Source organism: Cygnus atratus, chromosome 14, assembly GCF_013377495.2.
Source record: "Cygnus atratus isolate AKBS03 ecotype Queensland, Australia chromosome 14, CAtr_DNAZoo_HiC_assembly, whole genome shotgun sequence".
Lineage (NCBI taxonomy): Eukaryota > Metazoa > Chordata > Aves > Anseriformes > Anatidae > Cygnus > Cygnus atratus.
The window spans coordinates 449,358-465,224 of NC_066375.1; the positions used below are offsets into that span (position 1 = coordinate 449,358).

The following is a 15,867-nucleotide window of genomic DNA, read 5'->3' on the forward strand; positions in this document are numbered from 1 at the left end:
TTCGCTGATGATACCAGATTCTTACTGGGCTTAATGCAGTGGAATTGATTTCTGTTTGCCAGGCTATCATTCCCCTCAGCAGGGAAAAATCAATGCAGATCAATCACATGTGATTTTGCATGCCATTAGATCCCAGTTTAACCTCTGCTGTCCTGCTCCCTTTCTCCCCCTTGCCCCCTGTGGGAGACCACACAGTTTGGAGGAGGACTGATCGCATGGCCCAGCCACGCGTGACCCTGCCAGCTGCACTTTGCTCCACTTGGGTGGCACCCTGCAGGGAGCATGTCCCTGTCTACCTTCCACATAGCTTTGCCTGTGTTTTTCCTTTTAGCCCATCTTTTATGTAGCCAAGAGGGCTTGAAGTTCTCCTTGTTTTGGTTCCTCCTTAGCATTTTTCACAGGCAGTTAAGAAAGCTTCAGAGGCTTTGTAGCAGAGGATTCAGGTCTTGGGAAGGGCTTTTCCCTCGGCATTCCTGGAGCCGATGCAGCTCTTGTGCAGGGCAGGGCTCTCAGAGCTGCCCAGTGCCCTGCTTTATTTCATGGGAAGTGATTCCGAGATGCCCTGGCCATCCCTGGAAGAGGTGAATGGGATCTGTGAAACCTCAAAGTCCACGAAGTGACCAGGAGTACCCACAGTTTCTTTACACAAAAGTCCTTGTTGTAAGGACTCATGGAGGCTCTGGTCCCAGAAACATTCTCAATTTGTCAGCCGGTTGATGCCTGTGACAGAAAGGCATGCTTTGCCTATTTTTGCATTTGGGGCTGGGGTTTTGTTTGTTTTGAGTGTTGTTTTTTTCCCTTCCCTTTTGTAAATCATACAAAACTGGAAGAATGTTGTTGCTCCTTTTGAAAAGCCTTTCAGTGTTCAAGCCTGCACACTGGTATTTTCACAACTCTGCTTCAAAACTCATGGTTTGTTTAAAGCTCTGATGTGCAGCGTGAAGTCCTCATTGCTAACATCGTGTGTATTTCAGGGTTGTTAAAAAACCCTGTTATCTCTGTTATCTACCTGTTAATGGAGGGGCTGCCTTGGGGTGGGAGGGACGTGCTTGCAGTGAGCTGTTATCCCACTCTTACCGGCATTAAACTGGATTTGACAACTCATAGCCTGGGATTTGAATGATCTAAATCCTTCTTCATTTGGCAGCCCGGTTTGCTGTTATTTATGGTGCTTCTAAATTTATTGTCATCCGCAGACTTGGAGGCTTTGCATGCAGTGCCATCAGTGAAGTGATTTATACAAATAATGAAAAGAAAGGGTCTTCCAGTGCCGCGCTGAGGTCACAAGTCCCCTTTGTGGCCTCGATTCTCTGCCCCAGCTCAGCGCTCTGGCTCCCGGTCAGTGCCCAGCCTCCAGCGCTGCGCCCAGGAGCTTCCTGGTGGATGGAGCACAGGCCGGGCGCTGGGGTATGGGGCATGGAGCTGCCCAAGGCACCACTCCCAAAAGGGACCTGTCCCTCTGGGGGAGCAGCCAAAGGGGAAGGAGATGCAGAAATGAGTGGTGAGGCTCAGCTCCTTGCTGCTTGTCCTGCCTGAGCATTGCGCAGGCGTCGCGCTTCCAGTAGGTGCATGAAAAAGTAGAGGGAGAAAGGAATGAGAGCAAAGCTCTGTATGTCTGGAAGGAGCTGTATAGCTAGCATTGGTTTATATCCAGGGGGATTTTTTTTCAGATTTTGTTTCTGCATTTTTATCTCCTGATTATTACTATATGATGCATCTCTCAGATCTTCCATGACTGCAGGTAGACACATCCTTTTGGCTTCAGCAGAGCTCTGCCAGCTTGTTGTCTGTCCTACAAAGTAACAGAAAAAGCACCTATTTGTCACTTATATTTGGGAAGGGAAAATCTAGGGTCGTTTTATGCAAAGACATCTCTGTTACAGTTTGAACAATCTGCTAAGAGTATTACCAGTTCTAGCTTTTTGGGCAGTAAACACAGTCTGATGCAGAGGCTGGGCACATCTGACCTTAAACCGCATGGTGAGGAATCAGGAGGTGCCTTCAGCTGCCGCAGTTGTCCCCCCCTGGCCAAGTGACGGTGACCGAGCACCAGGACGTGGAGGCCTGGGGCAGATGAGCAGGCTGAGTGAGGTGTCTGTAAGAATGGATGAGCTTCAGGGGGAGACCATGCAATGCAACATGGAGATGTCAGCTCTGGGTCTTTCTGGATTAGAAATAGCTAATTTTGCAGTTTTGTGACTTAGTCATTTGTGGATCTCAGACACAAGCTCTGCTATTCACAATCTTGCCACTCTAGCCAATTTATCATAATGATGCTTACAGTAATGCTCTTCCTGCCTCTAAGGCATTTTCTCTGGGGTTCACAGAGGACAAAACTTTGCAAAAATATCTGTGTATGTCATAGTCCTGCCATGCAGATGGAGAAGAGCAGTGCACAGGAAGGCTGTGTGACTCCCGAGGATGCAGAAGGAATGGGAGCAGAGGCAATGAAGGAAGACACGATCATGTGTTGACTCATGCATCCTCCATCTCATGCTGACAGTGCCCTGACACACCTTTGGCAGCGAGCATGAGGCTAGTGACAGCACCGCTGCGAGCCCTTGCAGTGAGACTCCCCGCGTGTCTCTGGGCTGCTCTCGCACTGCCGCGCTGGGAGCGTGCATGGCAGCGTGCTGCTGGTAGGGCTTCTCGGCCAGCACCTGCCAGCCTACCTGCCAGGGTGTCCGAAAGCAGGCTCTAAGTGTTGTAAGCACAAGACTTACAAGTGTTTCTAACAAGGTAATGAAAAATTTTGGATCACCCAGTAAAGCTCTTGCTGGTAAGGGTTGCTGTAACATGTACCTCAGCTGGAAAGGGTATTCTTACCATGCAGGCAGATTTTTCCCTGTCTTTCCTGGCTTTGAACCTCTTGGCTTATTGTGCCACGGAGAGCACCTCTTTACAACCTTGCAGCCTGTTGGATCAGCCCTGTGGTGCCAGTAGAAGTTGCATGCGCAGCTGGTGATGTGCAGTGGGCTGCACCATCCTGCCCTAGCAGAAATCGTTCTGCCCCTTGGGAAGGAGTAGACTTTGAAAGAAGTGGTGAAAACTCAGCAATTCTGTGCAAGAGAGGCCCTAGAGAATGATGCCAGGCAGAGGGGAGGCGCAGGCGGTCCCCGCCTCCCAGGGCAGGTGGGGCAGAGCACGGACAGGGCACCAGGAGCAGAAATGGGGTGCCTGGACCCCGCACATGGGCGAGAGGGGTGGGCAGCTGCGGGGATCCAGCTTTTGGCACTGACTTCAGCCCTCTGTTTTTGCCCTCTTTCTGTTTAATAACTGGCTCGTTTCCTCTTTACCTGGAGAATGCGCCTTCACGCGACAAAAGAAGAGGGGGAGGGGGAAACCTGCTGTTGAGCATGTGTGTGTACCCGTGTGTGTGTGTATTATAAATTTCCTATTTTTCTGATAAAGCTGCACCACTACAGTGAAAATCAAATCCAGTCTCCGATATTTTTAGCATGAAAGCGTGAAGGAACATTAATGCTCTCAGAAAGGGAGAGCTGTGGGCTGGTGCTGCTCGGAGGGGAGGGTCTCCATGGAAACAGTTTTCTTTAAATTCCTCGCATTCGGGGCACTGAGCATGTAGGGGACGAGAAAGGAAACGAAAAAGCAAAAAAGGAGAAGCTTTTTTCCTTTTTGTTGTCACAAAACTACTGTAGGAGTCTTAGGAGAAATGGACGTAAATTATTGATCATTTCAATACACATAAATGCGAATTTTAATAAATAATTGCCTGGTCTTGTCTCTAGCACAGCGGGAGGAGATTAGCAGGCGGCAGCCTGTAACCAGCCAGCCTGCGCCGGGGCCACAACTTTGCCGCGAGACATCTTTGACGAGGGTCTGGTGCTACACTCTGCTGATGCATTTTAATCTTTTTAAAGCTCCTTCCTTTTTCCCGTGGGAGGTGTTTTCCCGTGTAATGCTGGGCAACAGTTATCACTCAGAGGTGTCGGGGAAGAGGAGGAGTGCAGCCCACCTGTGTCCGTGGAGAGGTCCCACTGCTGTGGGTGGGCGTTGGATGGGGCTGGTGCTGGGCGGCGAGCAGAGCTCTTCAGTGTCCTTCACCAGCCTGCCCACGGCTTGCACAGTGCGAGGCATGCCAGGTGCAAAAACTGTTTGCATAGCCAGATTTACACCTGTCTCTCATAAGGAGGGAGAGGCGGGTTTGGGGTTAATTTTCTTAAGGGATGAAATCGTGCTGTTAGCCAGGTTCTGCTGCCGAGCTGCAGGAAGGTCTGGCTGCTGGCAGGAGCGAGCCGCCTGGCTCAGGGAGCCTGCTCCTGGCCCCCCATCAGGTAGCAGCCACGGTCTGAAGAACGTCTTGCTGCAGCCAGGAATTTAATTCCTTGAAAAACCAAGTGACCTAAAACCAGTGGCTGGTGATGAAGAAGATTAAATAGTGCAAAGCAAGTATGTTTTCAGTGGTGTAATTTTAGAAGGAAAAAAATACCTCCTAGTGTGAGGTGCACATTAACACTGCTCTGTGTGACCTTTACAGACCCTGGGCTGCTGCGGCAGCTTCTGCTCTAAGTCTGTCCCCAGCACTTTCTGCGGGTGACACCCCTACTAACGTGGGGCTCGGTGGGGACGCTGTGGTGACATGCACCACCCCGGGGGCCACCCGCCACCTGCACCGCTCGGCATGTGCCAGCCAGCCTCAGGTGCTCTCTTTTCAGTATTGCTCGAGGTGCGTTTCTGCTGTTCAGGTGTCCTTGGGCACTCGCAGGCAGCTCCATGGGATGCTGGGAGCTCCCTCTCCGTCTTCCCTGCAGCGCAGGCGCCGCGTGCACCCCCCGGGGTGCGGGGAGCAGTGCTGGGGCCAGCTGCTGGGCTGCCGTGGGGCCTGCGGGCTGCCTGAGTGCACGACAGCGTGTTTGAGTGCGTGCCCCAAAAGAGAAACGGGTGGCTGGGGAGGGGGGGAGCTAAGTACTTAGCAGAGGACAGTTGAAAACTAGTATTACAGTTATAAAACGTTGCCTCAAGTGTGCCTGTTAAATACATTGCCAACTGGAAACTGTCATGAATGAAAACTTCTGCCTGAATTAGGGTTTACCTCAAGCTGCTGAACTGGATTTGGCTCCAAACACAAAATCTCTCAGTGCTTAAGCATTTATTTTTATCTGTGAGACCTATCTGCAGCTAGGGATGCAATTGCATGTGAGAACGGGAGACATCTTTCGGGATATGTTTTTCTTACGTTTGTTGTACCCAGCATCCTTTCTTTGAAATTGCAGATTGGTTTCTGATTCTACAGGATCCTCAAATTTTGGAGCAAGTCTATCCAATTTTGTAGCAGCATGGGTGAGATGTGCCCTGTCTAGGTAATCATTGTCAATGCTTAACACGTGTTGAAAATGCACTCCCCCTCCTGTCCTTTGGGAGGCATTCACTGGGTGGGGTGACTGTATGAAAGAGAATTATGTCAGATGGATGTTTTGTTTGCTGAAGTTTTACTGATTTCCTTTCTAAGCTCCTTGCTTCAACACAGCTTCTTTGCGAAGGCTTCACTCATCCAAAGAACTTCATGGATCCTTGCAGCTCTGGCCTATCAGTCAGGCAAATCTGAGATGACAGAAGTGGGTGGGTACCAGAGAGATTTGTTTTCCTAGTAGAAGGGGTGCAGGAAGCTGCAGGCTCCAGCACCGCACTATGCACATGTGGGGGCACTTGGTCACACCTTTGCTTTGCTTTCCATAACCCTTCTGGATTCTCTCTCAGGGCTCAGCTTGGATGCTTAGCACTTTTTCCTTGCGTTGTTACATCTCTGGCTAACTCCTGTCCAAGTCATCATGCAGGAGGGTAACTCGAGGGTGGAAAAGGCTGTTGCATCTAACTCGGTTTTGCAGTGCAGAGGGTGTCAGATAACCCAGCTATTTTTGCAAGTATTGTTCCTACCTCCCCCCACCCAAGTCTCCAATAAATCTTTGAAAGAGCAGGCTTTTTTGCTTGTTTTTTTTTTTTTTCACCTTGGGTCTCTTGGTTGCTTCTGAACTGTGTTGGGTGGAAATGGTAGTTGGCTGTGCATCACCTTAGGTGGTGCATTGATGCATTGTAAACCTGTTGGCAGCGATGTGATCTGTTACAAGAGGTTTTACGTACGTGTAGATTGTATTGCCTAAGGGAAACCAGAAAAGGAAGAAAACAAACAAAAACCTTCCACGACCTGTTTTTCTAGTTGCAAGATGGGAATGATATTTAACCAATAATTCAAACCCAGTCAAGAGAGGAATAACAGGTGCATCTGGAGAAGCTCAGGAGCCATTCAGTAGCTTGACACTAACCCCAAAAAGACTGAAATTCTTGAGATATTATCATTCCTTCGTGGTGCATCCAACTCCACTGCTGTTAGCCTGGCTTTTCACCAGTGCTAGCAAGAATAGTCTGGCCCTTCTGCAATGCTTTTCAACACTTTCATTAATGTTATTAACAGATGGTTAAAACCTTTCTGGCAGATTTTGCTACCCACAAGTGCAGGCTGAGGCAGAATGGCTCCAAGCAAGAGGACAAAGTGCTTCACCTAGAGCTGTCCAGCGCAGACAGCTCAGCCCTGATGCACTCCCCGGTTCTGTTTGTTCAGGTGGGAATGTTCACCACTAGCCCCGTTGGGTTTTGTCTCCACAGTGACACCTCTGTCTGCAGGAAATAGTCTCCTTAAGCTATTCACAGCAGCCAAATGTTGTAAATGAATTAAGACAAACTTCAGAATGCACTCGCATATCATTAGAAATATGCTTAATGCTGGAGAGATGGGATAATACAGGGAAGAGGAATGAAAATTAATAGCAGCAGCATGGAGTTCATTACTCACCTGCCTGCTGCCATCTGGACTTTCACAGCTCAGCAGACGTGGTGGGCTCCTTGCACATCATCAGGGCAGGGTGGATCCAGGGAGTGAGTGGAGATGTCCCCTTGAAGACATAAAAGTGGTGGGCAGCGTGAATAAATGGAAGATGGTCTCTGCCCCAAATTTCTCACCCACTGGTCCTCACATGCGTCTCTGGCACCATCCTGGGATGGGCACGGTGCGGCGTGGGGCTGTGGGGCTGCACAGGGGGCTGGGGCATGTAGCTGCGGTGCCAGTGGTGCTTTCTTTTTGCCAGCACCAGAAATTATTTGCTCACTCTGAAGATCACAGGTATCTCAGTTACCCTGGAGCTGTGGCAGGGTGTCTGAGGGTTGCAGTTATGGATGGAGCCATCCACAAGATGGGATCTGCCATCCAAAGGAGCCTGAAGACTCATGGTTTTGTACAATTGCATTGTTGAAGTGTGGCTGAGTGATTGCTCATCACTGTTGTTTAGGCCAGTGCAAGCTTTGAAAGGACTTCGGGATATAAAACCTGGAGGAATTAGGCCTGCTACTTGGCAGAAGTAATGTACGTGGGTATAACAATGTTGTCAGGCTGCTCCAGTCTGAGATGAGGGGCAAAACAGCTGGAGCGCTTGCTGCGCTGGCGAGCAGCCCCGGGCTGTGTGGTTGCTGGTGGGAGCTCGGAGCTCTGAGACCCCCGTGGGGCTGCCACAGCCGCAGCATCGTTTGGCGGCGAGCGGCGTGGAAGGCACGGGCCATACAGAGCACTTGCAGCAGCTGCAGAAGCCTGTGCCAGTCTCTGAGTCTGGGTTTATGTCCTTTTCTCCTTGTCTTTTCTAATCTGCTGTGGTGACTTTCTAGTGGGTGCTCAAGGAGGATAAAGATCACAGGAGGGAGAAGAAGGGACAACTCAGGCTGTGTGTTTTAGATATTTCTCGCACTGGCACATGGCACAGCTAATAAGCAAGATAACCGTTATGGTGCCCGGAGTGCTCTGGAGGGTGCAGAAGGGGCACGCAGTCTGGGCAGCACCAGTGGCCTGGCTGTGTGGCTGTGTTTGCGCACATAGGTGTTTGCACACGCAGACATATTTGCTCACACAGCCAGCACACGGGGTCTCCCTGCTTCTGAGGGGTGCAGGAGGCTTCATCTGCAGGCTGTACAAATCCATGGGTATGGGCAAATGAGAGGGGAATAGAAATGCAAATTCTGTCAGCCTTCCTTGCAGGAATGAGCTGGCTGTTATAATAACTAAGTGCCTTTCATTGCAAAATCAATCTTTCACCAAGTACTGGGTCTCTGAGGCTGCCTTCGTTTTTCCCTACCCCCGCTTTGTGTTTGCTGAATGCTGCGCTTGAAGGCAGTCAGTGACACCAGTTGGGCAATAATTGCCACAGAATTAACCTCTGACATCCTTCTAAAAATAACCCTAATAAATCCAATCATTAGCAGTTCTCTTGCCCGCTTTGCCTCAAGGGTAAATGCTGCAGATTAAAGCGTTTACAAGCCACAGGTCTGTGAGCGTTTCCTCACCTCTCCCCTTGCAGTAACCTCGCACCTGCCCCTGCGGGGGAGTTTTGTGTGCTGGTGGTGACAGCGGGCACCAGCCCTGTTCCAGAGGAAGGTGAATGGTGAGAGCATGGTGGCTGCTGGGTGAAGGAGGAATGAAAGGCATCGCTTCTGTTTGTCCTGATGGACCTGGGGAGATTCAGCAATGCACAAAGAAAACCGGCACCATCAGTGTGGTCCCTCAGGCTGCTCTGCCCAGTGGGTTAGGGTGGCAAGGGTGAGGGGTCCTCACCTGCTGCAGTCCCCCTCTTTCTGCAGGTGAAGCCCGAGGGAGGAGGGGGTGGCAGCAGTGCCAGCCCAGCATGCACGGGCGAGGACAGCGTGGAGCCGGCCGGGCGCTGCTTGCTGCCATGCCCCTCGGGGCCTGGCCCCCTCGCGGTGCGGGCGGCTCTCCTGAGCCTGCCGCGGGGGTCCCAGCTCTGCACCCTGCCAGCCTCCGGCACAGCAGGGATGGGAAGTAGCCCCGAGTCAGATCAGGCCTGGGGTCATGCCCCTCTGGACAGCAAAGTTCCAAAATTCTGTGTCCATTGTTATATACAACAGAAAAACTGAGACTTAAGGAAATTTCGCAGGGGAGACAGAGTGCTGACAATACACGTTGCCTTTAGCTGCATGGGGAATGGCGCTTTTTAGATGCCTGTGAAAAACCAGTCTACAGTTACTTAAATTGTCTTTGTCTTTCTTTTCAGCTGACATTATCTCTACAGTTGAATTCAACCACACAGGAGAATTACTAGCAACAGGGGACAAGGGGGGTCGGGTTGTAATATTTCAGCGTGAGCAGGAGGTAAGTGCGAGTGAATGCAAAATGCCCATTTTATCCTTTTAAAAGAAGCTTCCTGCTGTTTCCTAATCTGTATGCGTCACTCTTAACCTCAGTTCTCTCCTGGCAGACTCAAAACTGAAAAGTGACTATTATCAGAAGCAGGATCTTGTAAAACACCCTAAAAAAACACATGGCATTTCCTGCATCCTTTTAGTCTCATTGCAGCTCTATGCAGCATGAAGTAGGTCGGAGCAGGCTGGTACACAAAGTACCTCCAGCCATGACCATGCCATTCCCAGACCCAGCAGCGCTCTTGGAGCCCCTCTCTTCTCATCCAGGTTTCGCAGGTCTGGTGAAGCCTCCCCCCTTCTAGGCCAGGGCTGGGCTTGTGCCTTCAGCTATGAACATGTGGGAGCTCAGCGGACAGCAGGGGCCCCCTTTGACCCTCTGACCCCACTCCTGCTGGTGTTATACCTGTCTGTGCTTTGGGGTATTTGTTGCGTTTGTCATGGGGGCCCTGCATCGGAGCACAAATCCCTCCAGCAACACCCTTTACACTGCCAGAATCTGAGGAAAGCGTAGTTGGATCAGTGATCATGTTTTCCTTCCGAAACACTTCACTGGAGGAAATTTTGAGTTCTTTGTTAAAAGTTTTGGGTCACAGTCTGTCCAAATTCCTGCAGGAGTCACATTTGCACTTGGTATTCAGTGTGAGACTGAAAGGCTGCTGCATGTACTGGTGGTCCAGCTGTGCACAAAATGTGGCTGACGAAGGGGAGCTGTCATGGGCCCTAGCAGCCTGGAAGGTCTCCCTGCATCTCCACAGCTGTCCAGGGTAGTTGGTCTGGCATGGCTCACACGGTGCTTCACAGCCTGATCTGGACGGAAGCAAAGCTCCCTTTGTGGGCGGTTTCTGAAGGTGGAAAGCGACGAGTGAGGCCTGGACATGAAAAATGTTGTCCAATGACGGTTTAAATTTTTCTCAAAGTTGTAATGTTCACACTATTTCTGTATATGCTGGATGAACGGATAGGTTAAAGGTTACATGCATAGACACTTCGTCTGCCTTTCCATTAGTATTTCTCATTTATCTCTCATTTTATTATTCTACTGCTTTTCTTGAACTTTCCACTTCCTAACATCATGCAGGATATATTCCATTCACCTCCTGCCCTGAAACACTACTCTGCTCCAGGAGACAAATGGGACTTTACCAGCCCAAACGCATCATTTGCGTGCGGCAAGTTAATCTGCACAATAGTTTTCATTTAATTACCTCAGCCCCATTCAGAGCCTGATGCTGTAAGGTTCACTGCATGGGATTTGGAGATACACAATACCTTTCGAGACTGAGCACTGAGCCATGTCATACAGTATTAATTCTTGCAGAGATTGTCTCCTTTCCATGATTGTTTTATTCTTACTTTATATATGTGCGTCTGTGGGGTGGATTCTCCTTATTCTGTGCAAGTGGAGCGATCCCGGTGGTGTCTCTGGCGCTGGTTTCAGCATGCCGGTTGGGGTTAGCTCGCTGTCAGCCCTCGTTGTTCCTTTCAAGTTTCTCCCGGAGGTGACCGGCATGGTGGCTCTGCTCGCTGTGGGCGCAGCACGAGAGCAGTGCCCCAGTCTGGCATTGCCAGCGTGCTGGAGCTGGCACAGGAGGAGGGTGCTGCACGGGTCTCAGCTTGGCTTGCTCACTTGAGCTGCTGCGTGTCACCGCGGTGAGGTGCTCACTACTGTGCAACAACCTTGGAGGACAAGAGAGTCAACAGAATATTTTCTTCTCTCCATGTCTTAAATTTCTCTTTATCCCCCTTCCTGCAGAGCAAAAACCAACCCCATCGCAGGGGAGAATACAATGTTTACAGCACTTTCCAGAGCCACGAGCCAGAGTTCGATTACCTGAAGAGTTTGGAGATAGAAGAGAAGATCAATAAAATACGATGGCTCCCACAGCAAAATGCAGCCTATTTCCTGCTCTCCACCAACGGTACGTGACCATGGCCGTGGCTCCCCCAGCCCTGGAGAGGCAGAGGGAGCTTCTCTGTAATGGTTCTGCTGGAGAAATATTTTTTTAAAAAACGTTGACTCACTTCACAGCAAACACCAATATAAAGAGGGTAACAGGAACCCGGCCAAAGTGTTCTGGCAGAGCCTGATCCTCGTGCACGAGCTTTTGTCTTTGTTTCACAGCTTTCACTCACTGCAAGGGAGTGAATTTTTTCCCACTGCTGACAATTTTTTTTTTTTATTTCTTCGTTTTTGGAACCTGGGAACTCTTTGTGTTTTTGGTGGTGATTTGTTTTTAAAGAAAAAACAGATGATTTGTTTGAATTTGCGTTCAGCTCAGCAGTTTCGTGTTATGTTCAGATAAATATCAGGAGAATCCAGGAATATTACTTGGGATGAATGGGACCTTAAGAGGGATGTGACTTAATTACTTCAGGGGAAAAGAAGGGGTCTAATTATCTTCCATAACCAACTTACTTTGTATTGTAGAATTGACTCTATTGATCATTATAATAAAATTCAAAGACTTACTAAACTCATTTGGGGGGAGAATCATTGAAATGCAATGAAGATTAATTATAGAGCATAATGTTCTGTTAACTGAGTTTTTAAATAGTTTTTTGATTAACAGGGATATTATCTTTGCATTTGGGATGGTGTTTCGTATACTAGCAGGTTATCAAAACAGCTCTTTGTAAAATATTCCCATGTTATGCTGTTTCTTTTTGTTCTTACTCTTAAACTAACATTATATATAGAATCACCCTGAAGTAAAGTGGGTTAATAAAAACAAAATTAATGGCAGTCAGTTGCAATTGCTGTGTAAAGGGGAAAATTGACATGAATTATATAGTTATGTATCAAACCTGTTGGAAGTGATGATAAACTATTGATGGAGTCTGCCGAGAGAGGAAAGAAAGCGCCATCATTCAGTGTGAAGACCACCTGGAGGTCTTTGTGGCGCAGGATGAATGGGATGCCCAAAGGGGACAGGGTGGGACGCTGGTGGTGAGGGAAATCAGGGCTGCTTTCAGAGTCAATAATAGATGCTGGAATTGGTTCAGTTTCTGGATGGGGAAGGTCACAAGTGACTTCTGAATAAATTATGTTGTGATTTCACCTTGATCTGGGAGTTTCTAGGAGAGAGAGCTTACATTCCCAAGGACTTGCTCCTTCAGAATTCTGCTGTATCTGCCAGCTTGCCTCTAGCCTTGAGTCATCCATTGCTCTGTTCCACTCTTCCCATGCTGTATTTCTTGCTTAAACTACGTTAGAAGAAAAATTATGTACGTTGAAGCATTCTGTGCCTAATGAGTTTTGTCAGCTCCCTGGCACTCACCCTGTAGCAGCACAAGTACTGCTGTGGCTGGTGACCCCCATACCTGATGGGGCTAACCTAAACCAGGGTAGCCCTGGGGACGCTCCCACCCCTCCTTGTGTGTTTTGTCAGAGCCGGGCTGGGTGTGCAAGGCGGTGGCTCGGCAGGTGAGTGGAGACGGGTGCGTGCAGGCACGCATGGCTCGGCAGCAGAATGGAGTTGGGCAGGCGTGCGTGGCGCTGCTGGCCGCGGGGACATGCAGCCCAGCTTCCCCGCGCCGCTCGGGGCCCTGCTGTCGTAGCCAGTGCCTCGTCACCTCCTCGTGCAGGGCTTAGCGAGACCCCATCGCTCGGTATGTTGAACGCCGGCATTCAAGGCATAATCTCCGAGGCTGCCTGCCTTGGGAAATTGCCTTTCATATTATTTGTACGTTAATCTGATGGTTCTATTTTTTTGTTCAATCATTTTTTTATGTATGTAGTAAGTGCACAAGCTGTTGTCCAGCAGGAGTATGAAAACAAAAGTTCTCAGGGCAAAGTGCTGTGGTGACAGTTGCATTTCTGGGAGGGTTTCTTTCCATGTAACTGTGTTACTTTCAGTATGTTAAAGATGAGGATGTGGCAGACTTTCAACTTGGAAGCCAACTGACGTGGCCTTACCGTTCCTGTCAGATGTTCCTCTGGGAGCAGCCAGGCGTAACTCTGTCTTCTCTCCCAGATAAAACTGTGAAGCTATGGAAAGTCAGTGAGCGAGACAAGAGGCCGGAGGGATACAACCTCAAGGATGAAGACGGACGCCTCCGAGACCCCTCCATGATTACCACACTGCGGGTGAGTGAAGTCAGACCAGGATCGTCTGGAAACCTTTCTTTTATGGGCTTGGAAAAAAATCGCAGCCAGTGCTACTTGTGTACAGCAGTACCAGTAACACCGCGCTGGCTTGGTGGGTCTGGCGTCTGAGGGCAGGGGTGCTGGCTGCTGTTTCAGTCGCTGGTGCTCTTGCAGGTGCTGCTCAGATGAGGATGGAGCAGGCGCGTGGTGCCGGGGTGATGTGGGCACTGGGCAGGCATACCGCGAGGCATGCTGTCTCGCTGGGTACCCCGGTGCTGCAGTCACTGCCACCATGCTACCCGTGCCTGTCCTGGCCGGGGGACAGCTCCCAAATGTCTCCCCCTCCATGGCATTTGCAAGCACAACCTTGGCTTCTGCAGCATAAGTACCTTCTCTAAATGAGTTTTCCTGCCAACCTATGTAGATTAAAACTGGCCTCCTAAACACCCAAGGCTACATTTTCCATTTACTGCAAGGGAGATGCATGCACAAAACCCATTAAACCAGCCATCCCTGCACCCTGGGAGTGCTCCCATGTTTGGGAGCGCTGGAGAGGGAAGGCACAGCAATGCTGCAGTGCTCATCTTCTGGGCTTGCTGTGCACTCTGGGCCTTGGGAGATGATTGCACCAGGTGAGCAGCATGCCAGTAAATTTGCTCTTCCTCCCAGTGCTGCCCTGCTGTGTCTGTTTCTGATCTTTAATTTGCATATAAAGAGCCAACTCTGGCTGGAGGCAGTGCATGGCCCGTTAATTCAATCAAGCTCGCCCATGCTCTGGGAGCTCCGGCTGCTCAGGTCCAGGCAGCACAGAGACCCTGTAGCCCTGTGCCCTGCAGGAGCAGCCCTGCCATGAGCCAGTGCCCCTCTGATGGCTGGGAGAAGCCTCGCTCCCCTGCACTTGATATTCAGAGCAGAAACAGAAAATTGCTCCTTTAACCTGTAGGCGTAGAAATTCCAAATATTCAGTAATTTTGTCACGGCATTAATCAGGCCATACTAGCTTGTCATTTATTAATATCCTGTCAGAATTTGCATTTTAAGTACTCAGGTTTTGTATTTATATATATAAAATTGTTGGTATGATTACCCTTGGCTCACTTTTATAGCTTCCAGTTTCATTGCAGATTAAGCCTTTGAGAACCCCAGACAGCTGGTTAATTCTCGCCTCCGTACTGAGTTGCTCCAGGGGCCAGCAGGCATTTTTCCTTACAGAGCAAGAAAACATTTTATTTCATGTATATATGTATCTGCTGTCATGCTTCAGGCAGCATTTCCAGATTAATACACTGTCACCCAGACAGCCCGTTGGAGGACTTCGCTCAGGATCTGGATGCTGGTGCTGTAGTTACCAACGCTAAGCGGGATGGGAGGTGGATTGTAAAAAGACAGCAGTGTTAAGGGGTATTACTGTGGTTACTGCTTTTTTCCTCTGTCTACATGCATTGAAAAGCCCTGGGCTTACAGAGAAAGTGCAGGTCCTACTTTCTCCTGGGTCTGTGGTCTTGGCACCTGTGCTGAGCTCTGCAGTGGGCACTGGTGGGTGCTGGTATTGGTGCTGGTGCCTCCCTTCATCCCCATACCCAGGGTCTCCTGAGCACCCAAAACAGATCATTGGAAACAATGCAAAATAAAAAATGATGGGTCAACATTCTCACAAGTTACCATTTTTTTAATATTGATTTATTTTTATTTCTAATGTATTCTTTAAGAACACTGAATTTCTGGGGGAAGCAAAGCAGCCCGAGTTCAGGGTAAAAGTGATGTGTATTTCTTTTCTTTCCTGCACAAACTGCTTTAAAATTGACACAACATCAATGTAACATCTTATGTGAAATATTTCATTATAGAAACATCGAGTTTTGACATTTTGAAGTGAAACCTCTAAACCTTTTGAAAAAGCATTATGAAAGTTTCCTTGGTTTTTCTTAAAGGCTGGATATCCAGAATGCTTATTGGCCTGAATAGCAAACGGACGTATTTCGGTGTAGATCAAGGATTTATATTCTGGGCTGGCCAGCAGCGTCATCTTCGTAGTGCCCCGTGCACCCCAGATGTTTGCCTCGCCTCCCGTGCCCGTGGCCCATCACGTGCCGGGGGCTGGGGCTCCGTCTCTGCCGGCTGCTGCTGGGCTCCCCTTCCAGCTGGCAGCAGAGCGCGGGGAGCACAGCCTGTGGAGCACAGCCCGCGGCCGGCACAGGGCCCTCGTCTGCATGCAGCCGCTCTTATGCCCGCTTGAGGCAGCTGTCGATGCTCTGGTGTCGCTCGGAGGGTCTTGAAGCTGTCCTGCTGCTGCTTCTCCTGCCTTTCTGGCATGGGTTAGTGGAGCAGGTCTGTGTCAGGGTGCGTGCAGGTGCATGGAGCTGGCCCTGTGTCAGGGCCGTTGCTGCTGGAGCAGCCGCTCCTGGCGCCTCTGCACTCGCTGCACCACAGGCTGGGAGCAGCTCAATCGGCCAGGCGAGGGTAGTGACGCCTTGGCAGGTGGGCAGTTATGAAAATAAATAATTGTCGTGCTCATCTGTGCTATTGATTGTTGACGTTAGCTGATTGCATTTGATCACATCCTG

General features: G+C 49.7%; 1 protein-coding gene across 2 annotated transcripts in view; it reads left to right on the plus strand.

Annotated features, from left to right (window-relative positions):
* Positions 1 to 15,867, plus strand: part of PPP2R2B (protein phosphatase 2 regulatory subunit Bbeta) — a 97,361-nt gene that overhangs the window by 59,608 nt on the left and 21,886 nt on the right. For both annotated transcript variants that reach the window (XM_035560677.2, XM_035560678.2), the window contains exons 2-4: positions 9,069 to 9,166; positions 10,970 to 11,135; positions 13,191 to 13,303. In XM_035560677.2, the coding sequence (XP_035416570.1) occupies positions 9,069 to 9,166; positions 10,970 to 11,135; positions 13,191 to 13,303 (377 nt within the window). The remainder of the gene's footprint in view (positions 1 to 9,068; positions 9,167 to 10,969; positions 11,136 to 13,190; positions 13,304 to 15,867) is intronic.